This window comes from Chlamydomonas reinhardtii (assembly GCF_000002595.2).
Source record: "Chlamydomonas reinhardtii strain CC-503 cw92 mt+ unplaced genomic scaffold scaffold_23, whole genome shotgun sequence".
NCBI classification, from domain to species: Eukaryota; Viridiplantae; Chlorophyta; class Chlorophyceae; order Chlamydomonadales; family Chlamydomonadaceae; genus Chlamydomonas; species Chlamydomonas reinhardtii.
The window spans coordinates 45248-73014 of NW_025061536.1; the positions used below are offsets into that span (position 1 = coordinate 45248).

The following is a 27767-nucleotide window of genomic DNA, read 5'->3' on the forward strand; positions in this document are numbered from 1 at the left end:
GAACCCCCCATACCTCAGTTACGGGGCTGTTGGCCTTTGCGGGCCCTTGATGGGCCCCCCAGGTGGGAAGGATCACGGGCCCCCTCGCCAGCGTGACGGGGCTCGGGGGGCCGTGGGGCATGCATGCCGGGCGCGCCCACACCGGGCAACGCGGAACGAGCCCTCGAGGGCCCCGTTACGGCCGGCTGTTTGATTGGTTTCGTGGGACAGCTGGGACTACTGCGATAGCGAGCTGTTGTGAGCCAACGAATGTTGCGTCATCGTGATACATGTTGAGGTAGATCTGAAAGGGCATCGTTATCGATATGGACAGGCCGAGCGACACAGGCGCGAGACAGTCCTTGACTCATTAAACGTCCTCAACGCGTTCGCAGACCGTATTGTTAATATAGGTGATACAATGAACTGCTATTTATGTGTACGGAAATGAACCAGGTCTACAGAGTACAGACGTTTACACGCGCAAAGTTCACAGGATCCAGGGAACTCGCGGTACGGCATTAGCCCCTCCACCCCCCCCCTCCACACACACAGGCACACACCAAGCGCCGGGCGGAATCAGCAATTCGGTACAGAGCATCTTCGCCCCCACGGAAACCGCAAGTCCACTGCAAGTCTGGGGACTTCACTATTGCACGCTGCCAGGCATGCACGTTTGCATGGCAGGTGCGGCGTAGTAGGCGCGGTGAACGTTCGTGTGAGGGAGGGGGATGGGCAACACCGAAACACACAATTGCCGTGCTACCAGCGGTTTTCCGTGGCAGGTGCGGCGAGGATTTGTGTGGGGGAAGCGAAAAGGGGCCCCAACAAAATACACAAGGGCGTGGTGCTACCAGCGGGTGGGCGTGGCAAATGCAGTGAATTTTTGTGCGAGGGAGGAGGGAACGGGCAACACGGAAGCACACAACGTGCCATGCTACCAGCGGGTTTCCGTGTCAGGTCGGGCTAGCACTCGTATGGGGGAGTAGGGAAGAGGCCCCGCTCAAACACAGGATTGTGTGGTGCTACCAGCGGGTTTCCGTGGCGGGAAGGGGGAAGGGGCCCGGACAAACACACAAGGGTGTCGTGCTACCAGCGGGTGGGCGTGACAGGTGCGGTGAACGCTCGTGTGATAAGAAGGGAAGGGGCAACACCGAAACACACAACGTGCCGTGCTACCAGCGCATTTGCATGGCAGGTGCAGGTAACCGAGCACCTGCGTGGGAGAAGAGGGAAGGCGCCCCGCCAAAGCACGCAGGGTTGTGTGCTACCAGCGGGTTTCCGTGGCAGGTGCGGGTGAGGATTTGTGTGGGGGAAGAGGGAAGGGGCCCCGCCCAAACACACAACATGCCGTGCTACCAGCGCATGTGCATGGCCGGTGCGGCGCGCACTCGTATTGGGGAAGAGGGAAGGGGCCCCGCCAAAACACACAACGTGCCGTGCTACCAGCGCATTTGCATGGCCGGTGCGGCGGGCACTCGTATTGGGGCAGAGGGAAGGGGTCCCGCCAAAACACACAACATGCCGTGCTACCAGCGCATGTGTACGGCCGGTGCGGCGAGCACTCGTGTTGGGGAAGAGGGAAGGGGCCCCGCCAAAACACACAACATGCCGTGCTACCAGCGCATGCGCATGGCAGGTGCGGGTGAGGATTTGTGTGGGGGAAGAGGGAAGGGGCCCCGCCCAAACACACAACATGCCGTGCTACCAGCGCATGTGCATGGCCGGTGCGGCGCGCACTCGTATTGGGGAAGAGGGAAGGGGCCCCGCCAAAACACACAACATGCCGTGCTACCAGCGCATGCGCATGGCCGGTGCGGCGGGCACTCGTATTGGGGCAGAGGGAAGGGGTCCCGCCAAAACACACAACATGCCGTGCTACCAGCGCATTTGCATGGCCGGTGCGGGGAGCACTCGTGTTGGGGAAGAGGGAAGGGGCCCCGCCAAAACACACAACATGCCGTGCTACCAGCGCATGCGCATGGCAGGTGCGGATGAGGATTTGTGTGGGGGAAGAGGGAAGGGGCCCCGCCCAAACACACAACATGCCGTGCTACCAGCGCATTTGCATGGCCGGTGCGGCGCGCACTCGTATTGGGGAAGAGGGAAGGGGCCCCGCCCAAACACACAACATGCCGTGCTACCAGCGCATGCGCATGGCAGGTGCGGGTGAGGATTTGTGCGGGGGAAGAGGGAAGGGGCCCCGCCCAAACACACAACATGCCGTGCTACCAGCGCATGTGCATGCCTGGTGCGGCGACCACTCGTATTGGGGAAGAGGGAAGGGGCCCCGCCCAAACACACAACATGCCGTGCTACCAGCGCATGTGTATGGCGGGTGCGGCGAGCACTCGTATTGGGGAAGAGGGAAGGGGCCCCGCCCAAACACACAACATGCCGTGCTACCAGCGCATTTGCATGGCCGGTGCGGGGAGCACTCGTATTGGGGAAGAGGGAAGGGGCCCCGCCAAAACACACAACGTGCCGTGCTACCAGCGCATGTGTATGGCCGGTGCGGCGAGCACTCGTATTGGGGAAGAGGGAAGGGGCCCCGCCAAAACACACAACGTGCCGTGCTACCAGCGCATTTGCATGGCAGGTGCGGCGAGCACTCGTATTGGGGAAGAGGGAAGGGGCCCCGCCAAAACACACAACATGCCGTGCTACCAGCGCATTTGCATGGCAGGTGCGGCGAGCACTCGTATTGGGAAAGAGGGAAGGGGCCCCGCCCAAACACACAACATGCCGTGCTACCAGCGCATTTGCATGGCAGGTGCGGCGAGCACTCGTATTGGGGAAGAGGGAAGGGGCCCCGCCAAAACACACAACGTGCCGTGCTACCAGCGCATTTGCATGGCCGGTGCGGCGAGCACTCGTATTGGGGAAGAGGGAAGGGGCCCCGCCAAAACACACAACGTGCCGTGCTACCAGCGCATTTGCATGGCCGGTGCGGCGAGCACTCGTGTTGGGGAAGAGGGAAGGGGCCCCGCCCAAACACACAACGTGCCGTGCTACCAGCGCATGCGCATGGCAGGTGCGGGTGAGGATTTGTGCGGGGGAAGAGGGAAGGGGCCCCGCCAAAACACACAACATGCCGTGCTACCAGCGCATGTGTATGGCGGGTGCGGCGAGCACTCGTATTGGGGAAGAGGGAAGGGGCCCCGCCAAAACACACAACATGCCGTGCTACCAGCGCATGTGCATGGCCGGTGCGGGGAGCACTCGTATTGTGGAAGAGGGAAGGGGCCCCGCCCAAACACACAACATGCCGTGCTACCAGCGGGCTTCCGTGTCAGGTGGGGCAAGCACTCTTGTGGGGGAGTAGGGAAGAGGCCCCGCTCAAACATACCGTTGCGTGGTGCTACCAGCGGTTGTGCGTGACAGGTGCGGTGAAGATTGTGTCAGGGGGGAAGGGAATAGGCAACACCGACACACACACACACACACACACACAACATGCCTTGCTACCAGCGGGTTTCCGTCGCTCGGCGTCTTCGGGTGCTGGGACTGTCCCCTCTGTAACATCCGCATTCATGTGCGGCGAGGACTTGTGTGGGGAGGAGGGAAGAGGCCCCAGCCAAACACACAGGGGTGTGGTGCTACCAGCACTTTTACCACGCAGGCGCAATGAGCGGGTTTTATGGGTGATGGGGAAAGGGGCCGTGCCCAAACGCTGGCCTCTTGGCTGGTGCGGCGAGCATCCATGTTAGGGAGGGTGGAGGAAGGAGTCGTGCTGCCAGAATGTTCGCCGTGGCATGTGCAGCACAATAGCGTGAAGGAAGAGAGAAGGGCAACGCCCAAAATCGCAGGTGTGGCGCACCGGGTTTAGTTCGGGGGCATCACGCATTGCGCGGAGCAGCGTAACGGGGGCGGATGGTCGGATGGACTTACAAGAGTCGCCGGTCAAACCATACAATGGAACTAAGTAAAGTATTATACGCTTGTTACAGCATACTTGGTAAACTGTAGCACCTACTATTACTTGCATACACCGTCCGACAATGTCCGACAATGCACCTGTCTGCAAATCGCCAAGAACTCATAGCTCACGGAGGAATAGGTGCTTGCTATATTCCAATGGATTTTCTGCAAAACAACTATTTGAAACGCCAAATTATAGCATGCAAAAGCTGCTCGTTGGTTGTTGCTTGTAAGCGCTGCTACAACTGCAAGCTTTTGGCAGCGCAGTTTTCATACGCAGCAATACTCTGCTGGAAAGCATTATAGACAAAGGCGCGCAGGTTTTGGACCCTAACCCCCCCCTACGTCAGTGTTTTGGACCCTAACCCCCCCCCCCTAACTGGTGAAGGGGATCACTCAACGGCGAGGGCCCCTAACTGGCCCCCGAGGAAACTGGGCCAGGCCGGTAACCCTCCCCTTAACGGGTTACCGGGCCAGACGGTTAACCCCCCACGCAGATGAGTGGGCCAGGCGGCTTATGCTCCCTTTACCCTGCTGCTGTTGGTCCCGCAGCCACGCTACGGCCCCCGCCCCGTCCATGAGAGAGGCACAGTAGGCATCCAACAGCTATTACAAGACCGCAGGGGTCATGCCCCGCCTTGCCCCACACTTGCCCCGCCCTGCCCCGCACTTGCCCCGCCCTGCCCCGCACTTGCCCCGCCCTGCCCTGCACTTGCCCTGCCCCACAGAAGACCACAGGGACGAAGTCCCTTGCAGCTGGGAAGCCTACCTCCAAGCTGATTCACACAAGTGACTAGGCATGGTCTGGCCTCCACAATCCATAGCAGCCACTTGAGCACTAAGCAGCACCGTCATGGACACCATGCGCCAACACCGTAGCATATGTCTTAGCTCGCTCCACCATCCATCCCTGCGGCAGCAATGTGGTGCATTATGTTAGACGGGATTGAAGGGATGGGCCGTCCCTTGCCCCAAAGCTGCCCTCCGTGTCCCCAGGACCATGCCACTGCCTTGCAAACTTGCTGCTTGACTGCAGTCCTCGCGCCAGTAGCTCACCTGCGGGCTTGACACCAGCCGCGGGAAAGGGCGCGAGCACGGTGGGCCTTGGGCGTAGGCCAGGCACACGGCGCGTCACCACCTGCGGGCTTGACACCAGCCGCGGGAAAGGGCGCGAGCACAGTGGGCCTTGGGACGTAGGCCAGGCACACAGCGCGTCACCACCTGCGGGCTTGACACCAGCCGCGGGAAAGGGCGCGAGCACGGTGGGCCTTAACCGAATCCAAGCCCTAGCACCAGCAGCTAGCTCCATACCCTGCGGGCTTGACACCAGCCGCGGGAAGGGGCGCGAGCACGGCGGGCATTGCTTGAGACTGACCGCGCGCCATCAGCTCGCAGCCCAACCTGCAACCTTGACACCAGCCGCGAAAACGGGCGCGCGCACGGCGGAACCTGAGCTAATGTACGCCATTCGCCTGGCTCAGCGACCTGCGGGCGACGAGCGAGCACGCGCGAATGTTGACTTGTGGACCCGCACATTATGTACATAAAACCAACTCCTGGCATTGTCTCAGTGCAATGCACATATTACCTGAGCCAGCAATCACAGGGCACTACGCCGGGCCCATTTGCAGAGTGGAAACGCCCCGGTCAACGCGCGGTTGACTTGTTGACCGGCGAGCATGTTATGCCAGCTCGTTGTTATGAGCCAGCCAGCTTCATTACTCCATTCGAAGCTTGCATTATTGGTACTGCTACTGCATATAGTCGACAGGGTTTATCGCGAACGAAGGCATCCGCGGCTCGAGCACAGTCGTCTCAGAATCATAGTGACGCAAAGAATGGTTGATTAAGCAAATAGCTTGATTCATTTGTATGTGACATAGATATAGTATGAACGCAGAACAGCAGAGAAATGAAGTGAACTCCTGAAATGCCCCATGCCGCCGACGTTGCATGGGCGCATGGCTAGCAAGGGTCCCGGGCAAATTGTGTTTACTTTACGGCTATGTACTATAACATATAACTATTGTGGCTCTGATACTGCGAAAGAGCGGTGGATACACGACTGAAACCTTGAGAATTATGACGTTGGTCGTTCCCGTGGGGTAAGAGCTGGTCTTATTATATGAACTATATACAGATTTACCTCTGGAAGCAGAATTGCGATATAGCACATCGCTACTTGACGTTTAGACAAAGATGATTTCGCGTCCCCCCGCCGGGGGACGCCCAAATGACTTTCTCGTAGCCTCCAGGATTGACCCAGGATTCGCGCCGAGTAATCTATGTGTGTAAGAGACTACTTAATGAAGTCGCAGAATTGGTACGCCTGTGGTGGATGTGACTGTGAGGGCTCCTACCCACTTTGGTCTATGCAGCCACCTGCTTGGCTGCTTTGGTGTGCTCAGCACCGCTACAGTACATGCCATTACGTTTGGGACACAGGGAGAAAGGGCGGGGCGGGTTGAGGGCAGGGCAGGGCGGGGCAGGGCAGGGCGTGCGATGCAAGGTGCGATGGGACCGTGGTAAGGCAGTTTGGTAAAGTCCCGTAGGGTGCATCTAATCTAAGGGCAGGGTAGGGCACGGCGGGGCAGCGCGGGGTGGTGCAGGGCAGGGCGGCGCAAAGTGCGGGGGCGGGGCGGGGCGGGGCAGGCAGGGCAGGGCAGGGCGGGGCAGGGCGAGGCAGGGCGGAGTGAAGTGGTGTGGCCGAACGACCACCGGCCGGGCCGACTGTTGCTCCTTGGCCAGATCTCATCCTCTGCGTTATAACCTATTGTACTACGGATGTAAGATTCTAACTTAGTGTACTAGGAAGGATGTAAGAAGGAGAAAACGGCCTAACCCGGTGATGTAAAGTACTCTGCACTCCTGGACGGCTTTGGGTGTCGGGGTTGATTGATCTTTATAGGCATTAGTCAATATGGACAGTGTGGCTAAGTTCAAGTACACAACTCGACGAGTTGACGGAGATGGGTTTGCATCCCCCGGCCGGGGGACGCGCGACCACTTTCTCTAAGACACCCGAAAAGCCTGCACTTCTGCGACAAGTACTCTAAACGCATAACAGACTATTGATATCAACCGCTAAAGCCATGCGCCAAGTGACAGCAGTGACCGGAGGGGTTCAATGCTGCCTCGGTCGACACAGCCAGCTGCTCAGCTGCATCCCTATGCTCGGGAAGCATACACTACATGCAACTACATTACTAAAGTAAGTTTACAGCTCAGGAAGCGCGGCAGTCTCAGCTCGGCCGTCAGGGTTACTGGGGGGGCCAGGGGGTCGGCAAGGTGCGAGGCCGCCCCCACGACCCCACAGGCCTCGCCCCAGACTCCGCGCCCCTGTGTTTCCACGTAATAAACACCACATTTGGGAGCTATTACAAGGCTTTCTGGGCTGGCGAGGATACAGGGGGCAGGTGGGTGTGGGGGGGGATTAGGGGGGGGGATTAAGGGGGATCGGTGAGGTTAGGGGCCAAAACACTGACGTAGGGGCGAGACTAAAGGTAGGCGAGATAGCACATTAGATGCCTTGCAGCCTGCCGACGAGGACACATATTTATGCATTGATTTCAGCCAGAAGACCCTACGTCTGTCTGCCTGTGGCAAACACCGAAGCCGGCGTGTGAGGACGGATCGGCCATGCCTGAGCATACATCGAAGACAGGTGCCAGGTGAGCGTGGACGTAGTTGGTTTGAGCAGGGGTACACCTTACTCGTTGAGTTACATAAGGGGAAGTGCAGGGGCCGTCATTGATGGGAGTCTCAAAGCCGGCTCAAATTTGAGTCCCACGGCACACGTACGTTGAGCTGGCCCATTGGGAAGCCACCTTACGTGGGGCAGACCTGAGGCAAACGGAGCGTTTGATAAACTGCATACCGCACAGCTAACATCCTTGCACACGTCTTGCTGCAGGCTGCTGGCGAGTCAGGGACGCATTAACTTGCACGGTGCGGGCTGCCAAGATTGCTGTGCGCTTGCAAGGGCGGGGCAGAGTCCAGATTTCGCCCAAGATATCACATTGCTATGAATACAATATTAACGCGCGCCAACATCCATTATCTGTGCAGGGCACGGCAGGACGCAGCTGCTGGGCAGGGTGCAGCGTGGCGGCGCAACTTGGCGGGCGGTGGCATGGCTAAGCTGGGTAGCTTGGTGGCGAAGCATCCGAGGAGCATGCATGCGTCGGATGCTTTACCAACGGTGGTGTACTGTTGATGCTAGACAGATTCTATGTGAATCGTTAAGCTTAGGACCTGGCGGTGGTCGCTTGCACATGGACACATACCGTATGGACATCGCACGTACATGCAGCCAAGGAGCCCCGGGGCGCCCCACAGGGTCACTTCGATGCAATGCACTGTTTGCAAGTGATGTAACCCAGAATAGCTTCCTGATACCCCGCCCAGAACCCAATCAATGCCGTGTGTACCTCCTCGTGCACCATGGCAGCGTGACGGGGCCGTGACACGGGGCCGTGACGGCCGTCGCACCCACGGACCCTTGGCGCAAACTGCCCCTACCGCATCTACGGACCCCATCCCCCAACTGCCCCGTAACGTCGGCGCCGGTGTAAAGGGCCTACCTCTGGCCCCCATCAGTTACGGGGCTGGGCCCCCACATCCCAACGGCCCTGTAACGGCGACTTGGCTGCCATGGGGAATCGCGAGCAAGTCCTGGTTCACGTCCCTACCCAAATCGAGTGGCCACTTGGTGGCGCAGCACATTAGGTGCCAAGGTATGACCAGAATGTTACAGGAGCAGGCAGTCGGTTGCTGGGCTTTGGCGACCATGCGACGATCGAACAATATCGCAGTCTAGGTTTGCTGTGGGAATCTATTTTCATAGTAATATATAGCAGCACGTATACACAGCTGTGAACGGGCAAGACATAGCGGGACGAAGAACGCGCGGTTAGTTGTCGGCCTTTGGCCATTCGTCTGTGGCCTCTGCAGAAGCGGCATAATAGCACGGACTTAAAGTCAGAAAGGGCATCGCTTAGAAGTTCATTCAATGGGCTAGGCGTGTCGAGGAGTTATGTCGCAATTCACCGGCATAGTCGATGTTTCCTCGGCGGTGGCTGAGGCGGTGGAAACTCGCGAGGACGGCTCCTGTGCATTCCAAGCACTGGCGTGTGGCCTTGGGGTGGCCTGGCAACGGGAGCAGCTAGTGTCTTCTTTGCAGCCTGGCCGTCCGTGGCATGACCATACCCGCAGTATGGGCGCATATGCAGTCCATCGGGGGTGGCCATGGCCTCAGCGTTGCTCACGAGTCCGCTGCCCTGGACAACAGCGTGCACCTTGGCATCCCAGAGGCGTACGCAGCCTGGATGTCCCAGACCACCACCCTGGCGATAGACATTGAGCTGATGGTGCTGTCGCGGCTGCTGGGGGCCGTGATTGTGATATGGTGCCGCCGCGGGTCGGGATATTTCGGACACTGCAAGCTGGTTCCATCAGCGCCCATGCACGTCATTCACGTGCTGATGTCTCCAACTCGCAGCAATGCCGGGCACTACGAGGGCTTCCAGGCCCGCTCGGACGTGTCACAGCCACTACATGCGTGCGTGGACCTGGCATCTGTATCGCCCACAGGGTGGGATGCATGGTGCAAGGATGCCCCTGCAGTGCAGGCGGCTCTGGCGCCACTGCGGGCCGAGGCAGCAGGTAGGATAGTGTGTCAGGCTGTGATGGTGGCGGGGGGCCCAATATGAGGTTGTACCTGTACAGTGCATTGCAACCGTCAAGGATGTGTGCTGGGTGCGGTTATGCAGGGCGGGCATGCGTCCGGGCCCTGCTGGCTGTCAGCAAGTTTGTGCCAGTGCTGGGCCAGCTTCAGTGCATGGTGGAGCGGGCCCCCACAGTAGCATCACATGCAGCTGTCAGCAGCGGTGAGCGTAAGTTTGCCTTGTCTACGTTGCGGGCAAGGCATGTATGGGTGGAATGTGACATGGGACCTCAAATGTGATATGATGTGCAGGGCGAACTGCTCATCTGTAAGGTGTGCATGTTGCAGGAAGCAACCTGGAGCAGCACGGAGCAGGTGGAGCACAACAGTGGGCGGGCGGTTCCAAGCCAGGGAGCGCGCAACCGTCAGGTTAGTCAGGTGACAGAATGCCTATGAGTGTTGCAGAGATGCGGGGCCGGCAACACGTGGTGTAAATTGTATGGGTGTGTGTGAGAGGATAGGTGGTGATAGAAGGTTTACAAGGCACGATTGTGTTCATTGGCACGGTGCATTCGTAAGCAGGGCTTGTAACCATGCACGCACAGCAGGCGAGAAGAGGCAGCAGATGTTGGAGCGTGTGACAGTGTGCACACCGGCAACAGTGGCGCCAGCCTGCACGGGCTCCTGCAGGTGGCACTGGCGGATGCACTGCGTGCAGGTAAGCGGTGGGGGTAGGTGTTTCCAGCAACGAAAGGGACGCAAGCAAGGGCGCTGAATCATGCACATTGGGGGCGTGACACCGCCCCTAGCGCCTGCTGCCCCGCGCATGGCGGCCGCCACCCCTGATGATGGGAAAGGTACGCATGCAGCAAATGTTATGTTGGGATGTGCAGGTGGAGCAGCAGCCCACTAACCCTGCGGACGCGTTTGAGGCGGCGTCCACAGTTGAGCAGTATCAGGCGCAGATTGGTCAGCCGCTTTGGCAAGTCACCGACGACAATGGCACGGTGATAGAAGGTGCGGACTGGGCTGCACGCGTAGGTGTTCGGAGTGTGCACGCATTTCCTCGGCTGCTCCTGTTTGACAATGTTGACCCCCGTCCCCTCTCGCTGCCCTGCCCCATGCAGCTGCGAAGATCACCCTTGGGGAGTTCGCATTTGCATGGCTGGAGAAGAAGCTTTCTGGGCGCGTGCGTGATGGAGTTGCTGACCAGCAGCTACGTTTCTTAAAGGAAACGACACTCCCGCGTAACAACAACATGCCCCCAAGCATGTACATATGCCGCCGCATGTTTGGTGTGCCGGACCCAGCTGATTTTGAGAAGCATGTATGCGCCAGCGACAAGCACATCTTCCCCCCGTTACCGCGCTCTAAATGACACGAGCACATGAATGACACTTGTGAATGTGGTCACCGTCGGTTCCATGCTAACAGGCTGTTTCCACTCAGCCCCACTTAGTCGCGACTTTGAAATTCTTGCGCGGAAAGCTGACCGTGTTCGATGCAAACAATATTATAATTGTGTCTCTTGCGATAGAAATAATCAGGGCGTGAATGCAATGAAGAAATCGAGGGGTTGCATGGGGCGAGTGGAAATGCCGACCGCCCACTTGCGTCCCACTAGCGCTCGGCTTTGACCCCTGGCCCGGGCCAGCCCTCTATCGCGCTTTTTCCCACTTACGGTTTGGCGCGCAACACAAACTTGCTCAAACCAACTTCAGGCCTTATACGTAGCTTTTGAACAGTTCTTGTCTTTCGCTCGCGGTCATCGCTGGGGCCAGAGGCTCAAAGGTCAACGCGTCTCGCACTTCCGCCTGCTGTCAGCCTCATGGTTGAACACCTCAACATGACACAGGCAGCCGGGGTGTTTGGGCAGCCCTCGTAGCAGCTGCTTGCGCGGGCACCCGGCATGCCGACCGAAATGGCATGGTAGTTTTGCAGCAGCAAAGGCGCCAGGCATAGCAAAAGGAACGTTCAATCGTTCATTTGTATTGGTTGCAATTGAAATTATAACTACTGGCGTGCGTTTGGGGGGCTTTTATTTCAAACCTCATCGCTAGTGGAGCCCATGTGGAGACGCCTTCCACTAGCGAACCACTTGCGCCCCACTAGAGCTCCCACTAACCCGGGGAGGGCCGAGTGGAAACAGCCTGTAAGCCTGTTACCAGTGGCGCAGTACCCGTCCCAAACAAGATGCGCGTGGTGTTCGTACTAGTCATCGACACAACATTCAGCGGATTCCTTAACCAGATCACGCTTCTCTTCACAGGTTTTCTACGATTTTGGAGTAGAGAACCTTGTCCGTCACATGTTCATGGACAAGGCCTTCTGCCAGCTCCGGACAACTGGCCGTAACGATCAGCCTGATCACTTCTATGGCTCTAGGCAAGTTGTGGTCGTATTGGGCCGGCGCGGCGGTGCGGCGCGGTGCCGTGCGGCGCGGCGCGGTGCGGGCTGGCGTGGGCAGAGCAGGTTGGGGCTCAGGGCAGGGCAGGTTGGGGCTCAAGGCGGGCGGGGCCGTGCCAAGCCGAGAAACTAGCCCTGACGATAAGCCTATTCGGCTCTAGGCAGTGATTATTGATACCGTATTGTTGCGTGGGTAGATGATACCGTATGACTTGTGCGTGTGTCTGCGCACAGTGCCGCTGCTGCCATCAACAACAAAACGCAAGGCCAGCTGCGTCACACCGACAACTCTGCGTATGAGCTGGGTTTCGATTTTGGACAGATTTTCGACTTCAAACAACACAGCTTTGGCCTGGTTGTGATGCGGTAAGTATGGGGTAATTGGGCTGGGCGGCATGGGGTGGCTTGGCGCGGCGTGGGCTGCAGGGCTGGGCAGGCAGCACATGCAAAATATTCTCCCGGTGGCGCGGCAGGGCAAGTGAGGGGCGCAGGGCCGGGCAGGGCGGCATGGCGGGGGCGCAGGGTGGCGCGGCTCGCTCAGCGCGGCCCTGCTCCAAGCTGAGCCATGCAGGGCATGGCGGGATGGTGCAACGTGGTGTGGCGCGGCATGGCGTGTTGCGGCGCGGGGTTGGGCAGGGTAGCAGGGCACAGGGCAGGTGTTGGGTGTTGCGGCGCGGTGCAGTATGGCAAGGCTCCTCATGGTGCGGTGACTCTCTGTTACAGCTACTTCATGTGATTGCCCCTACCTGTACCGTGGGACCTGATGACCTACAGGAGTGCTGATGTTCCCGTGGCCCACCGGTCCAAGCGCCGCTTTACATACGTCTTGATGTTCGTTCCTGGTCCCAAGGAGCCGGAATCAATGGAGGTATACTTTCAAGACACCATCGACGCATTCGTGCGTTGCGGCCCGTCCAGTGACCATGGCATGCGAGTCACGGAGCACGGCAACGGCCGGCAGTTCGATCACAAGATCTTCCTCGGCGGTATCTATGCAGGTACGCGTGTGTAAGGGAGCGTGCGTGGGGGCTGGGGCCGGATGCAGGGTGCAAGTGGAATGGATGAACCGTGGAATACGAATAGCCCCCAACAACGTTGCCCCAACTAGCCCCCAACAACGTTGCCCCAACTGACGAACCCGACTTGCTCTCCCCTGGAACAGACACGCCTGCCAACCGGAAGCTATCACAATGGCTTTCGCACGCAGCCTGTAATGGTTTGCAGGGAGGCATGCACTTCCTCGGCTACGATGGAGAAGCGCCGGTGAACCAGTTTTGGAACCTGACCGGCTGGTATGATCCGATGCCAGACATGGCTATGTGCGGGGATCCCAAAATCCGCATCACCCCGGAAATGCAAGAAGCGCGTGCGAGGCATGTAACAAGCATGCACAAGCGTCTTACGATGTAGGCTGTCACGGCTGGGCGTTATTTGTGCGGGAGTTGCCGTATCTGAATTCCGCGCCAATGTGGGTTTTGCCTGTTGCACATGCTGCGTTGCTGGGAGTATGTATTCAAGCGCTTCTGGTCGGAGGTCCTTGGGTCATTGGGCAAGGATAAAGAGGATTACGCTATAACTAGCCGAAACAGGAAGTTTTGGTGTAGTACTAGTGTTGCATGAGCGTATGGACTTGTCAACGAGGAGCAGGTGCGTGGCCGGTGTTGTGAAAGGATAACGCAGTATTGCGTGGTGTACAGTGTGGATCCTAAGTGTGTTAGCAGCTCCCAAGACTTTCCCGTTCAGGTGCTGAACTTTCCCGTAAAAAGGGCTTCACTTTCCCGTAAGAACTTCCCCGTAAGGACTTCCCCGTACAAACTCCTACTTCCGTCGAAAAGCATACGGGGAAGATTTTTCCGGGGAACTACCCCCTGTTTTTCCGGGGATTTCCCGCCCCCTTTCCCAGAGTGTGTGACCCGGCGTGGCAACTGGTGGTTTGCTATAGCTTGTACGTGATTCACGATTTGAGCTCAGAGCTGGGTGATGACAAGCCCTCGACTCTCCTGCCTGTGGTGAGGCGTGAAGTAGCTGGACAGAGCGAAGCCTTTGACTTGGGCGACATGTGGGTAGAGCTGCGCACGGCATTGATGCATTATTTCCGCTATGATCCCAATGAATTTACGCCAGCTAAGTGTGACCTTGCTGCTGCACGCCTGCGGCATTTTGCACGCGATGCTGAGCATGTGTTTGGTCCCACATTCTGCACGTACAACCTGCATGTTCTTTGCTGTCGATTGCGGCAGCAGGAACGCGCTCGTGGCCACGTGTCATTTGCCATGGAATTTTGGATTGAGCGTGGCGTGCAGTACGTCAAGAGTGATGTTAAGTACCGGACAACTGGATGTCCTGAGTTGTTGTTTACGTCTGGATACTTGGCTAACCTAACCCTGCGAGAAGTCAAGCACAGTGCTCCCGAAACGTACTTGACTTTTGACGAGCACGTTCCGGCATACTACTCTGCTAACCGGATGCACAACCCAGATTACAGTGATGTGCCCTTGGATGACGAGGCGGAGGATGGCACTCAGCTTCTTGGTGCTGGCCGCAAAGCCACTGGTGATGAGCGTGAAGTTGTATTTGAGGCGCTGCGGGAGGCTGACGGAGACGTATGACGGTATGCTTCGTGACGCATGCAGGGATAGAATGAGTAGAGCATTGGAATGTGGAGCTTGTCACCATCTACATTTTCCAGGGCGCCCTTCGGTGCCGTGATGAAATTCTCCTTTCCCGCACATACACGTTGGCGCGGAAACGAGAGTCGTTCTACTTTAAGGTGCATTACGGGCCAAACGGTGAAGCGGCGCCGTAGTCGCTGTCGTCAAAGTTGGGCTGCCTGGCGGCGGGGTTGTTGGCGTCGCCGTCGTCGTACTTGTAGCGCAGCTGCACCGAGATGGTGTCCACAATGCTGCCCGCTGCCGCCTCCGCGTTGCCGATGGCGTCGCCAGTGCCGCCAACAGCGCGGGCGGTGGTCCCCGCTGTTGTGCCGGTGGCCGCGGTGCTGGTGGCGGCGGCGCTGGCGCTGGCGGTGGCGGCAGGGCTGGCAGCAGATAGAGGCCGGAGCGGCAGTCGCCAGGGAGGCGGCGCTGCTGGATGAGGGTGGCGTGGCCAGGGCGCGGAGGCTACGGACGCTCTCCAGCTTAAAGCGCACCATCTTGGCGTTGGTGTCAGCGGTGAGGTAGCCTCGGATGTTGCCGCTGCCCAGGTGATTGATGAGCGAGGGCAGGCCGTAGTCGGGCGCGGTAGCGTCCTTGAAGAAGTCATCGCTGATCACCAGCGAGTTCAGGTGGCGGGGATCAGTCAGGCAGAATAATAATAATAATATCTACGCAGGGCACAGGTGCCCGCGTGTCTTAAGGAGGAGTGAGACAAGCTCACCCCACCATCGGAAAACTTGATTTCCCTACCCCGGCTCCCCTGCGCGGGGGCCGCCATTGGCGGTCCCCTGGGTGCGGCCTCCCGGGTGGCATCGGGTGTTGGCAATGCCCATCTCTCGCTCTAGCCGGTAGTACAGGTTTGCGGTGCCCCGGAGTGTGGTGACGCTATGCATGTGGAGACGTGTGCAGCAGGCCTTGGCTGCCTGCGGTTTGGCTCCTAGGTCTTTGAGGAGAGTTTCAAGGGTACGGGGGACAGTGCCACCGTGGCCCAGTGTAATAACGTGTTTAGTATCGTAGTGCACAGTCCACCCTGCAGCTTGCATGGCAGTGGCAAGGGTGGCGTGCTGTGCTTGTTTTTGAATGAGCTTCTCGCTGTGGTGCAGGTCAGAGGTGTATCCAACTTCAAGGATGTACACTGGGTAGGCCCCTTTGTTGGCTGGTGGGGATGTCATGAAGCGTTCTGCTTCGGACCGGGGAAGGTTCGGGATAAACAGGATGTCAGGCCGCATCCTGTTGAGGTCTGCAGCGGGCACTTGCGGGCAGAGCCAGGACGGCGGCCGCATGCCCGCACAGTACTCAGGCAGTTCAGCTCGGGAGGTGGCATCCATTATCGTGTAGCCACCACCGTTGTGACCATGGTGTAGGCATTCGGCAATCGTCCGCACTGCAGTGTTGTGTTTGGCTATCCTAGCGCCAACGAGTTGGGGGTGCGCGCAGTGGCCGGCAAGGTGACCTGCGGTGCCACGCTCTGGGTCAGATCCGCGGCTGCGCTGGGTGTGGGCACAGAGACCACATTTGTCGCTGTCTCGTAGTTTAAACAAAGCCAGCCGGGCCGGGCAGATGAGGCCTCCCTGACGAGCATTCTGTATGAACCGGCGTAGGCCGTGGCTGGCGTCCGAGTTCGTCATGTACGCGTTACTGGCGCGTGGGTCAAGGCTGGGTGCTGCCTCGGCCCATTTCTCAGTGTACAGGGTTTTGTTGGCGTATCCACCACGGCAGCTGGGGGCCATTGCCCTGGTGAGGCCCCGGTTTAGGTCCGACACGTAGTGCGTGGCTGTGCTATTGTCGTCCCTGGTGACCGTGAAGGTCGGCCACCAGTGCCGGGCGTGCGGGTCGTTGTCGGCCGGTTCGGATACATCGGCGGGTTTTTCCTGGGTGGCGACGGCAGCCGCCCCTTTATCGGCTTCCTCGTTGCCGTGTAGCCCGGTGTGCGAGATCACTTTAATCAGAGCGGTGGGTGCGCCCCGGGCGTGGCGTGCATGGAGCAATGCCACGATTGAATCCAGGAGGTCCCGATGTTTACTCAGATGCAGTCGCCGAGGCTCGTTAATTGCTCGTTTGATTAGGTACAAGCTTGCAACAGAATCTGATGCAATAGTGAGCTTCTTAGTTGCAAATTCTTTACCTTCGCCACCAAATTCTGCGAGGGCAGCACGAATTGCTGCCAGTCCAGCTCTCGTAATAGTGTTTGTACACCCAGCGCCATTTGGATTCACGTAGACAACGCGAGAATCGCTGAACCAGGCGCAGGCGCCGGCAACCTGGACTTCTTTGCCATTGTCAGTTTTGATTTTGCTTACCGAACCATCTGTCCAGACAGTGCCATTCACGTCGTGGGCCAGAGCATGGTGGGTCTGGAATCGCGCGTTAGGAAAGCGTCGTGCTTCGTCAGCCATGGCGTGTATCGTCTTTTGGTTAGTGTGATGGTATTTGGCTTGCTTTAGAAGTGAGTTTGGGAGGGCCGGGCAGGTTGGGGCCGTGGCCGTGTGTGTCCACGTGCGCGGGTCGCTGATGTGCGTGGGTGCGTTCGCCCCCCGCTTCAGTGTGTCCACGAGCCGTTTCAGGCGGGGGGCAAAGCACTGGAGTCCGGCGGGGTTCCCAACAATGACCAGTCGGAGCCCCTTCTGGCGTTCAGCCTGGGTGTTGGTGCCAAGTCCTGTGTCGAGGCCCGCGGTGCCCGCGGACCAGTTGGCCAGCTCGTGGCAAAGTGGGTGTTGAAGCCACTGCGTGTGGGGGAAAGTGGCCGCTTTGGGGAGCGCCAATACAGTAAGGGTTGGTTCCTGTGAGTCACGCATAGCCTCGGCGCATGCGAGGGCCCACATGAGCGCCTTCCGTGCATCGTGGGGGGTAGAGGGGGGGTGGGCATATTGCAAGCCGGTCCATGCATGCGGTCTGGTAGGCATCGTGCAGTGCGCCAAAGGCCCCATCAGCAGGGTCTCGTGTCCAGTATTCGTGGGCTGCAGTGGAGGAGTTTAGTGGGGACGCAAACATTTCCCGAACGTGTACTGCTTGTGTGACCCGCAGGCATTGGACGATGGCTGCTACTGTGCCTGCCGGCAGCGACACCTGGTGCATTGGCATGGCCTTGCGGTCCTGCTGCGCCGGGTCATAGCGGTAGCGCATGATGAGGGCAGCGACCGCTTCCTCAAAGGCGTTGGGCCGCTGGTTGCCGGTGTGCCTGAAGCGCTCCCACAGGGTAAGGAGGCGGGGGTAGGTGATGGTGCCCAGCCAACGGCCACTGGGGTCATGGACGTGCGCCTCAGCTGGGTCGCGGCGGGTGCCACCAGTGGTGGTAATAGTGTATGCTCCGGGGGCCACGATGTCCTTGTAGGGGTTGCACGGGCTTGTGGTGATGGTGGTGGTCGTGCGGATGTCACGCGCGCGGGATGCGGTATCCAGGGGCTCCGCGTCGTGGCGACCTTGGCGCTGTCTGGCGGTAAGGTTCCGATCAGGTGCGGGGCGCACTGTTCGGGGCCGCGGGCCTTGGTTGGTACCGTTTGCTAGCCGGGTTTTGCACTCCTCCAGTACCTCCTCCCATTGTGGACTGTGTTTTAGGTCCCTTTCACGGTCCGTGCTCGGCGCCCACGTGACATGTCGCAGGAGTTTGGTCGTCCAGGACGAGAATAGGGGGGCCCCAGTGGGCTGCGGTGCTGCCGGCTCTGCAGCTTGGGCAGGCTCTTCAGGTGAGATTGCGTGGGCTTGGGTCGGAGGCTCAGCAGCGGTCTGCGCAGGTTGTGGGCCTGGGCGCGTCGCAAGGGGGTGCTTGTAGCACCTGGCATTCTGGATTGTTGCGTAGCCCATGCGAACAAAAGCAGAGACAATGCCGGCCGGGCAAATGGACGGCTTCCACTGCACCTTCCAGTATTTTTCACGTGTCCCAGAGGTGTCCTCTCTGGCTTTGCGCTTCCGTGTCAGTTCTTTGTCCGTGACAGTTTGTTTGTTTTCGCTGTGCAGGACCTGTGCCAGTTCCTGTCCGTCATTGTCCAGGTCGTAGGTGAGTTGAGTGTCACCGTTAGTGCGGTTGTCGGCGGGCCGTGGGACTAGATCGTGTGTGATCCTGGCGCGGGCCAGTCGCCAGCTGGGACGGGCCCCGTGGCCTCCCGCAGCTTGCGCTGCCGGGGCAGTCAGGGGCGGCGTCGGGCTATCAGCGTCCATGGGGTCGTTATGAGCGGCAGCCTGGTTGACTTCCATAGGCAATGCTGTGTTGTTCAGATACTCGCTTATGACGTTGGGTTCGGGGTTGGCGGCATCCGCCGTGAGACGGGATGTGAGGGCGGGTGGTAGCCCACGGCGCTGTTGGCGTGGTTCGACAGCAATGGCAAGGGAGGGTGGGTCTTGTGGGTGTGGGTGGCCGATCCGCATGTGTCCTGTCATGTCTTTGGTGAGCGCTTGGAATACCGAGCATGCCGTTTCGTACCCCCGCGTGCCCACCGGCAGGCTCTCGTCGCCGTTGGTAAGCCGCAGGGCATGGTTGATGGCGGCGCGGTCCCCGGTGAGTAGGTCCTCAGGGGTAGTGCGCGTGGTTTCTGCAATGCGTGCGCGTTGTGCTGCATGTTTTGTAACGCGCCGTGTGCGTGTTTGGTTCTGCAATGGCCGGCGGGTTGTAGCCGGCTTGCGGGCTCTGGCCGGGGGTCGTAGGGAGGGCTGCGTTGCCCCATCAGCAGGGGCTTCCGATGCGGCCGCAGGGCCATGTGCGTCGGGTTGGGCCTGGCCCCCCCCTGCTGGGGAGGGGGGGGGCAGGTCGGCGGGGGCTTGCGTGGTGTTTGTTTGGGCGGGGGGCGCCTCCGGGAGGGGCTGGAGGTGCCGGTCGAGGGGGCTGGCCATTCCAGGGGGGAGGGGGTCGGGCCTCATAGCTAAGGCTATGATTGTGGCCACGTCGGGCAGAGTGCGCTGTGCGGTGGTCAGGGGGGCAGGGCTGCCGTGGGCTGGAGGGTTTTCCCCTGCACGTCCAGCCATACTGAGCGTGAGGCTAAGCCTGTTGAGGGCTACCTTGTGCTTGTGTCGGACCCGGCTCGCCCCCATGTGCTTCTCGAGGTCCGAGCTAGTGATCAGGTGTTTGCCTGTGTTGCGGTCCACCAGGTGGCTCAGTTCGAGCCTCAGGTCCGCAAGAGGGAGGACGTATTCAACGGGAAGAGGTTCAACGCCCCGTGCCTCGGCTTCTGCCTCAAGGGCAGCGGCAATGGACCAGGTAGGCGCTGTAAAGGCAGACCCGTTTTGATACAGTACGACACCGTACTCTTTTGCCAGGGTCATCTGTTTCAGCGTCGTAAGGTGGTGTGACCTATGGGCTGGGAGAAGGTGGGCGTGTGTGGAGCCAGCTATGCTTGCCTGGCGCGGCAGAAGGGCTCGGGTTACTATCCCAAGACGGCCCGAGTCATTTAGGGCAAGGACCAGGGCCCGCTGGGCCACGCGCGCGTATTGCGGCAGGAGGGAGCCCAGGCCCAAGCCGTATTCGTCGGCGGGCAGGAGGGAGGTCCGGGTGGGGAAGCTGCGGGGGAGCCCATAGCAACGCTTTGCATAACCAGCCAGTGTAGTGTCGAGCGTTGTTATGTCCTGTTTTGTGAAGGGCATTGCTGCGAACCCATATGCAACTGTGGTGTGCACGCACTGTTGTATCATGCGCAGGCGTTGTGCCGGCGTTGCCAGGGATGTGGCGATGGCTGTGCCCTTGTCTTTCACAATCTCGGTGACTCTTGCGACATGTGCCGACCAGTCCAGCGAGAAAGTGAGCTGCACGCCCAGGTACTTGTACGGCTGGGTCGGGGGGAAGTACGGGACAGGGGTCGTGCCAATCTTGATTGTGTTGGTCATGTTGCGGCGCATGGCGGCAAGGGTAGCTTTTCCTGTGGGCCCGTCAAGGTTGGGGTCCGAGCGAGACTTGTCGTGCCAGATGGCGGTGGTGGCACACTTGGTGTGATTGACACGCAGGCTCGCCCACTCGGCGTAAGATGCGATTTTGTCACATTGAACCTGCAGGTCGTCGAGCGAGTTGGTGAGCGCCGCCAGGTCGTCTGCGTACGCGGCGGCACTGCAATGGTATTGCAGGTTTTCGCTGGGGGTCAGGCAGCCGTAGTGGTAGCCCCGTCCGCCCGCATGGAGCCAGCGGACAAGAGGTTCCATGAACAGAATAAAGAGCACAGGTGAGAGTGTACCACCTTGCACGGTGCCTCGCTCTATAGGAATGGCGGATGTGCTCCCATGGTCGGTGCGGATGCGGGTGGTCGCATGTGCATATAGGTTGCGGACTGCGCGGATCAGGTCCGTTGGCAGCCCAAGGTCAAACATAATTTGTAGTAATCGGTCCTGGTCGATTGTGTTAAACGCGGAGCTATAGTCCACGTATACCGCATAGACATCTTTTCCAAACAGTGCGGCATCCTCAAGGGCGTGGACTAAGTTTAGGACCTGCCTTTCGGTGTTGCAGTAGGCACGGAAGCCTTCCTGCGCTTCACTGAATAGCTGGAGGGGGCCAGCCAGTTCGCCAATGCCCAAGGTAAGCATGGACGTGTACAGCTTGTAGCAGGTATTTGCGAGCGCAATGGGCCGTTTGTTTTTTATGTCCAGGGCGTCTCCAGGTTTGGGGAGTAGCACGGTCTCCGATGCGGCCCAGGTTTCAGGTATTTGTGACTTGACGTACATGATTTGCAGGATACAGTGGAGGTTGCGCTTCATGCCTGATGGCAGGATACGGAGCAGTTCGTTTGGTATGCCGTCAGGGCCTGTCGCCTTGTTTCTGGAGAGGTGAGAAATGCACTGCTCAAAATTTGCCGTGTCTGCCATGCTGGGGAGCATGGAGAGTGTGTCAGGGTGCCGGTTGCGGTCCAGTGTGAATTGATCTGTTGCGTCGGCTTTCTCAAATGGGTAGCCGCGTGTGGTGTTGCTGGGTAGTCGGAAGTCCCCAGTGCGGGTGCCGCGTGGTGGGGCGGACAGCTTTCGGAAGTGGGTTTCGAGTATGGCGAGGATGCTGGTGGAGTCAGTCGTCACCTCCCCAGTTTCTGGGTTCCGGACCGCTGGGAGACCCCGTTCCATGTCTTCCTTCTGAAAGATTCTCTTGTGCCCCTGTGCAGGGCGCGTGGCCAGGGTATGTTGCAGCGCTGTGGCAGCGGCCTCTTGCTGGGCTTTGGCACGGTCCGCCACTAGCTGGCGGTGCTCGGCCTGGCAGGCCTTTATTTCGTTCCGCAGCTTTGCTGCTGCATTGGCGGCGTCTACCTCAGGTAGGGCCTGGGGCCCTTGCGTGAGGTTTGTCAATTGTGTCTTCAATGCCACTTCCTTGTCCCATAGGGGCTTTAGCACCCGTGCGGTGGAGCGTGATGCGTGGTGTTTGCCAGTGAAGGGGGCTTTCCGGGTGCACTCTTCAAGGAGGCATGTTAGCCCGGTGTCCAGTGCGGAGGCAAGTTGTTCTGCAAGTTGGTTGATATCGGCCTTCTGGATGCTCGTGTCCTGCGCCAGGTCTCGGTGCATGACGCTGGCGGGGTAGCCTGTGGGGTCCATGCTGTGCCTTGTGAGTGCATGTTCAATTGATTGCGTTGCCTGCCTTGTTGCGGAATGCAGTCAGGCAGACAAACGGCGGGGAGCCGCTGCTGCTGACACCGTCACCGCGCACCCGTAGCACGTCAAACTTCAGGCCGCTGATGATGCGCATCCGGCGGGTGTCGTGGTCAATGATGAGGCGGTCGCTCATGTCGGCGTAGCCGGTCCCCACCAGGTCCACCAGCTCGTCGGCGATGGGCTGGACCTTGGGCATGGGGGCGGGCGGCGGCAGCGCGCGCGGCGCCGCAGTTGGGCTGCCCGCCACCGCGGCGGCGGCGTCACCAGAGCCGGCACCGGCAGCGATGGGCGTGGCCGGCGCCAGCTCAGTGTCGAGGCCGGCCAGGACGTTGTAGCCGCGGACCGAGCGGGGCAGCAGCACCACCTGGGAGCGGGAGCTGTTGGCGAGGCGTTGGGCCGGCGGTGGAAAGCAGGGTGAGCAGCGGTGACACTAGCACGGCTGGAGTGAAGAGCAAGAACAGCTGGCGGTGAAGCAGGCAGTGTCTGGACAGGTCATGACCGCCAGGCAGGGTGTATATGACAGCCCGAGGAAGGCCGGCTGGGGCCAATAATGTACAACGCAGGGGGTCGCGCGTACAGTCCAGTGCGCACAAGCCATATACAATGACACTCACATTCAGGGCGGTAGCCAATGAGGGCGATGGCGTCTTTGGTGTCCAGTGCGTACTGCAGCACGTGCGCCTCGTACGACAGCGCGCCAGACGACGCCCAGATGCACAGCTGTGGCGGCAGAAGGCAGGGGGCAAGGTAATGCTAAGCCATGTACATGACAAAGTTGCATCATGGTGAGATGCTGCTAGCAGCACGGGCTGCTGCGGGACCACCCGTCCCGCATGAGAACAGGACGCGTGGCCTGACTGGGTCTATCTGTGGACAGCAAGCGGTGGCACGGCACAGTCGCCCGCAGTAGCTCACCTTGACACGCACGGACGAGGTGCGGTCAGCAGACAGGATGCCGACCGTGTAGAAGGTGGCCTTGGCGCCGGGCAGGGTGGTGTCCTCTGACAGCATCACGGCCATGATCGGGCTGTTGTAGTAGGCGCCCTCAGTCGTGGCCTCAAGCGTGCCCATTCCGCCCAGCTGCATCCGCGCGGCATTGGCGCCGGTGACGCGCAGGTCGGTGAAGGGCGTCTGGGGCAGGAAGCAGTGTGATGGGAGGGGCGGGGAGCGGGGGGATGAGCATGGCAGGGACAGGGTTGTTGCAGCAGGAGTGGAAGCACGCGGGCGCTGGGTGAGCGTGAGGCGGTCAACTGCAGCGAGGATTGAGGCATTCAACTGGAGACGCAGCGCTGTGCAAGCGCGCCAAGGCTGCCTAGGGTATCACCCAATGGAGGTGGGCATGCTGGCAATCATTGAGTGGTGTAGGCAAGCAAGGCCAGGCTGGTGTCGGTTTCGGGGCGCTCTCACCTGGTCCTCGCGGTTGCTGATGACCGTGTCGGGGCGCAGCTTGATGACGGTCGTAGAGTCGAACGTGAAGCCGTGCTGCGCGACCGAGGTGGTGAACCGCTGAAGGAAGGGGCTGTTCTGCAGCATGGCGTCAGCAGCGTCTGCGACCGCGCAGTTGCGGATGCAGGTGCGGAACAGGCCGGGGACCCCGTTGGGCGGGAAGGAGCTGCGGATGAGCTGGTCGGCCTCAGCAGGTGTCGGGTCGTACACGATCACGAGCTGCTTGGCGCCCACCACCAGGAGGACCACGCGCACATCGTTCGGGGCGCACCATGCAGAGAGCTGGTGCACCGCGGCGTGCACAGAGGGTGCCGATGATGAGCTCATCGGTGTAGCGCCACTTCACACCGCGTGGGGCGGTGTGGGTCGGGTGAGGAAGGGGCAGGCCGGGGCGCGGCGGCGCGGGGCAGGGCAGGGCGGCGCGGGGCAGGGGTGCGACTGCGTCGGCCCTGCATACAATCCCACGCCCGGCTGTGTTGCACCCAATAATAACGAGGCCCTTAGATCCACATGCCCCCGCGCGCCCCCAAGGGAGGCGGTGGGATGACAGACGGGGGAGAAGGAGGAGAAGGGAGCAACTAAGGAAGCATATCATTTTTCCCCCGCAGGGGGGCCAGCCCCCCTGCACCCCCCGGAGATGGACAGGGGGCGGCGCCCCCCTGTCGACCCCCTGGTATGCAACGCAAAGGATCTGTGATGATGATGGGGGTGGGGGTGGCAGGTAGGGATTATTACCCGCCCCCCTCGCGGCCCGTCGCTTCTCTTTGACAGGGGGGCGGCGCCCCCCTGTCGGACCCCCCCCCCCCGGGGGGAAACGGTGGCTAGGGTATGGGTGAGAGGGGAGCCTAGTACATGCACCGGCATGCGGAACGTTTGGGTGGGAGGAAGGCGAGGACGCAGGCTGGAACTGCATTGCTGGGGTGGTTGCAAACAGTTGTTGCACGGACATGAACTGGACTCCATTGTGTGGCACAGTTTACAGCATGCGTGGAGCGCATATTGCTTTCTTGGATGCAGCTGGGTTGTGCACATTGGGAAGGTGCGACTTTGAATAATGCGACTCTGTTGCGCTGCGAGGGGTTGCACTGGAGCCAGGTGCACTAAGCAGGGGCGCCTGTTCACAAATGATAGCATCATGCATTCGTGCGGGCTTGTGCATAGAGTGAGCGCCCGTTTTGGAAAGTGGGAGCGAGGGCGTGTAACTGCTGGTTTTGCTCGGCTGTTGAGCCCACTGCACAACCGCACTTGCGCGCATGGTGCACGAGGCAGCTGCATATGATTGCAATGGTTTTCATTATTTTACAATTAAAGCACCGACATAAGAACAGTGCAAACAAATGCAGTGTATCGCATAGGAGCTGGCGGAGTAACTGCAGCACACTTGGCAGTTGGGCAGTTGGGCGGCAGCAGTTGGGCCTTTGTATTGGCACACGCCTGCCACTCGCACTCCATGCGCAATTTGGTTGCGATGCTGCAGGCGCAGCCTAGCTGGATCAGTCGTGGCAGCCTAGCGCGGCGGGGCAGCGGGCGGGGCAAGGCGGCCGCTGCCACGAGCGGTTTCCGGCTGGTTTTGCAACGGCGCGTGGCTAGTGATGGTGTAGCAAGTTATGGTGGGGTGAGCTTGTCTCACTCCTCCTTAAGACACGCGGGCACCTGTGCCCTGCGTAGATATTATTATTATTATTATTGTAGCAAGTATATAAGCAATGTATAAAATGTATACACATGTAATGATATGCTAGCCAACATGTTTTGACACGTCACAGCTGATCTGATGCCACCACCAGCGATGAGCACTAGCGCTCATCATGGGGGCGGCCGGCACAAAGCCTGGCCTTGCGGCCAGCCCGGCGCGCGGTGGCGGCCCCCGGCGGCGCCCATTTGTAGGGGGCGGCAGCGCGCGGCTCCCGCGGCCCGGTGGGCGAAGGATGGGCGCGCACCGCTAATAATAATAATAATAATAATGAGGCCCTTAGATCCACATGCCCCCGCGCGCCCCCAAGGGGAGGCAGTGGGATGACAGGCGGGGGAGAAGGCGGATAAGGGAGGAACTGAGGAAGCATCTCATTTCTTTCCCGCAGGGGGGCCAGCCCCCCTGCACCCCGCGGAAATGGACAGGGGGGCGGCGCCCCCCTGTCAACCCCCCTGGTATGCAGCGCAAAGGATCTGTGATGATGATGGGGGTGGGTGTGGCGGGTAGGGACTATATCCGCCCCCCTCGCGGCCCGTCGCTTCTCTTTGACAGGGGGGCGCCCCCGGACCCCCCGGTGGGAAATGGTGGCTAGGGTATGGGTGAGAAGGGAGCCTACCGTAATACATGCACCGGCATGCGGAACGTTTGGATGGGAGGAAGGCGAGGACGCCGGCTGGAACTGCATTGCTGGGATGGTTGCACACAATTGTTGCACGGACATGAACTGGACTCCACCCGCACGTGCTGTGTGGCACAGTTTACGGCATGCGGGGAGCGCAGATTGCTTGCTTGGATGTGTCGTGAATTGGGTTCGGTCTGCCCATTCCCGCTTGGGATACGACACGGGTTCCCCAGCTATAGGGACGTTGCCCATAGACTATACGAGTATTCACATAGTAGGCAGGTTGCGCAGCTACGTAAGGTTAAGGGAGGCCCGAAGGGACGTGGCCCGTGTAACCCCAAGTCAGCGACAGCGGCCTCGCCGAGAATGTGAATCACGACAGGATGCAGCTAAAAGGTTGCGCCTCTGTTGCGCTGCGAGGGGTTGCACTGGAGCCAGGTGCACTAAGCTGTGGCGCTTACTGCTCAGAAATGATAGCATCATGCATTCGTGCTGGCTTGTGCATAGAGTGGGCACCCGTGTTGGAAAGTGGGAGCGAGGGCGTGTAATTGCTGGTTCTGCTTGGCTGTTGAGCCCACTGCACAACCACACTTGCACATGACAGCGCACATGGTGCACGAGGCAGCCGCATATTATTGCAATGTTTTTCATGATTTTACAATTTAACCACCGACATAAGAACAGTGCAAACAAATGCAGTGTATCGCATAGGAGCTGGCGGAGCAACTGCAGCACACTTGGCAGTTGGGCAGTCAGGCGGCAGCAGTTGGGGCTTTGTACTGGCACACGCCTTCCACTCGCACTCGCACTCCAAAGCAATTTGGTTGCGATGCTGCAGGCGCAGCCTAGCTGGACCGGCCATGGCAGCCTAGCGTGGCGGGGCAGCGGGCGGGGCAAGGCGGCCGCTGCCCTGAGCGGTTTGCGGCCGGTTTTGCAACGACACGCGGCTAGTGATCGATGGTGCAGCAAGTATACATGCGATTATAAACACATGTAATGATATGCTAGCAGTCAGACACCGGCATAAACAAAACACAAACGCGCACACGCAGTGCACCGCATAGGAGCTGGCCGAGTAACTGCAGCACACTTGGCGTTTGGGCAGTTAGTTGGCCGGCAGCAGTAGTTGCGCACATATGGCTTTTCCCTGGCGCATGTCTGCCGCTGTTCATTTGCAGTCGAACCATAAACACAAGCGCAGTGCATCGCATCGGACCCGGCGCTGGCGAGGTAGCTGCAACACACTCATGCTGCATGCAGCAGTCGGTGGGCGTTTGTGGAACTAAAGTGGGCCGATGCGGCGGCAGTTGGGCACATGTGGGTTTTCATTCGCGCGCGCCTGCCACCCGCGCTGCATGCGCAATTTGGTTGCGATGCTGCAGGTGCAGCCCAGCTGGATCGGTCGCGGCAGCCTAGCGCGGCTGGGCAGCTGGCGGGGCAAGGCGACTGCTGCCCCGAGCGGTTTCCGGCCGGTTTTGCAACGGCGCGCGGCTAATAGTGTAGCAAGTATATAAGCAATGTATAAACATGTAATGATACACTAGCCAACACGTTCTGACACTTCACAGCCGATGCCACCACCAGCCGCGCGCGTAACCCTCCCCCGTGACCGCACAGCCCCACCGGGCCGACCATACAGCCACCGTGCAAAAGCCCGTGCAAAGCAGCTAACTAGACCCCTAGCCCCAGCAGCACGGGGCCTGGACACAAGCCCTACGCCCATGCCCACGCTCTCTGCCCTCTACACCACACGAGCCGCCTTCCCCACTCGGAGCAGCTACCTGTACGATGCCGCCACCATTGTTTGGACCGACGGATCTTGCATCAAAGTTGCGG

The 27767-nt window shown here is 59.8% G+C and overlaps 6 protein-coding genes across 7 annotated transcripts; 3 read left to right on the top strand and 3 right to left on the bottom strand.

Moving 5' to 3' along the window:
- The first annotated feature begins 198 nt into the window (after positions 1–198).
- Positions 199–3513, top strand: CHLRE_23g754597v5 (uncharacterized protein). Its single transcript, XM_043072930.1, has 3 exons — positions 199–327; positions 535–1275; positions 3451–3513. Exons 1-2 carry the CDS (start codon positions 306–308, stop codon positions 675–677), a joined length of 165 nt encoding a protein of 54 aa, XP_042914138.1. The 5' UTR covers positions 199–305; the 3' UTR covers positions 678–1275; positions 3451–3513.
- A 341-nt stretch (positions 3514–3854) lies between these two features.
- CHLRE_23g754647v5 (uncharacterized protein) lies at positions 3855–5788 on the bottom strand. The gene is made up of 3 exons (XM_043072931.1): positions 5489–5788; positions 4957–5385; positions 3855–4810 (listed from the first exon to the last, which is right to left on the bottom strand). Exons 2-3 carry the CDS (start codon positions 5207–5209, stop codon positions 4788–4790), a joined length of 276 nt encoding a protein of 91 aa, XP_042914139.1. The 5' UTR covers positions 5210–5385; positions 5489–5788; the 3' UTR covers positions 3855–4787.
- Positions 5789–8748: 2960 nt separating this feature from the next.
- CHLRE_23g754697v5 (uncharacterized protein) lies at positions 8749–11110 on the top strand. 2 transcript variants are annotated; one of them, XM_043072933.1, is made up of 1 exon: positions 8749–11110. In XM_043072933.1, the coding sequence occupies exon 1, from the start codon at positions 9099–9101 to the stop codon at positions 9609–9611; it is 513 nt and encodes a 170-aa protein (XP_042914141.1). In that variant the 5' UTR covers positions 8749–9098; the 3' UTR covers positions 9612–11110. The 2 variants fall into 2 exon arrangements, with proteins under 2 accessions (XP_042914141.1, XP_042914140.1); XM_043072932.1 differs by having other exon boundaries at positions 8749–10800.
- A 3612-nt stretch (positions 11111–14722) lies between these two features.
- CHLRE_23g754747v5 (uncharacterized protein) lies at positions 14723–15828 on the bottom strand. Its single transcript, XM_043072934.1, has 3 exons — positions 15373–15828; positions 15106–15231; positions 14723–15005 (listed from the first exon to the last, which is right to left on the bottom strand). The coding sequence occupies exons 1-3, from the start codon at positions 15453–15455 to the stop codon at positions 14747–14749; spliced, it is 468 nt and encodes a 155-aa protein (XP_042914142.1). The 5' UTR covers positions 15456–15828; the 3' UTR covers positions 14723–14746.
- A 330-nt stretch (positions 15829–16158) lies between these two features.
- On the top strand, positions 16159–19196 carry CHLRE_23g754797v5 (uncharacterized protein). The gene is made up of 2 exons (XM_043072935.1): positions 16159–16267; positions 16429–19196. Exons 1-2 carry the CDS (start codon positions 16210–16212, stop codon positions 16542–16544), a joined length of 174 nt encoding a protein of 57 aa, XP_042914143.1. The 5' UTR covers positions 16159–16209; the 3' UTR covers positions 16545–19196.
- A 2836-nt stretch (positions 19197–22032) lies between these two features.
- CHLRE_23g754847v5 (uncharacterized protein) lies at positions 22033–23968 on the bottom strand. Its single transcript, XM_043072936.1, has 5 exons — positions 23578–23968; positions 23086–23301; positions 22785–22890; positions 22602–22708; positions 22033–22534 (listed from the first exon to the last, which is right to left on the bottom strand). Exons 1-5 carry the CDS (start codon positions 23941–23943, stop codon positions 22136–22138), a joined length of 1194 nt encoding a protein of 397 aa, XP_042914144.1. The 5' UTR covers positions 23944–23968; the 3' UTR covers positions 22033–22135.
- Positions 23969–27767: the final 3799 nt, after the last annotated feature.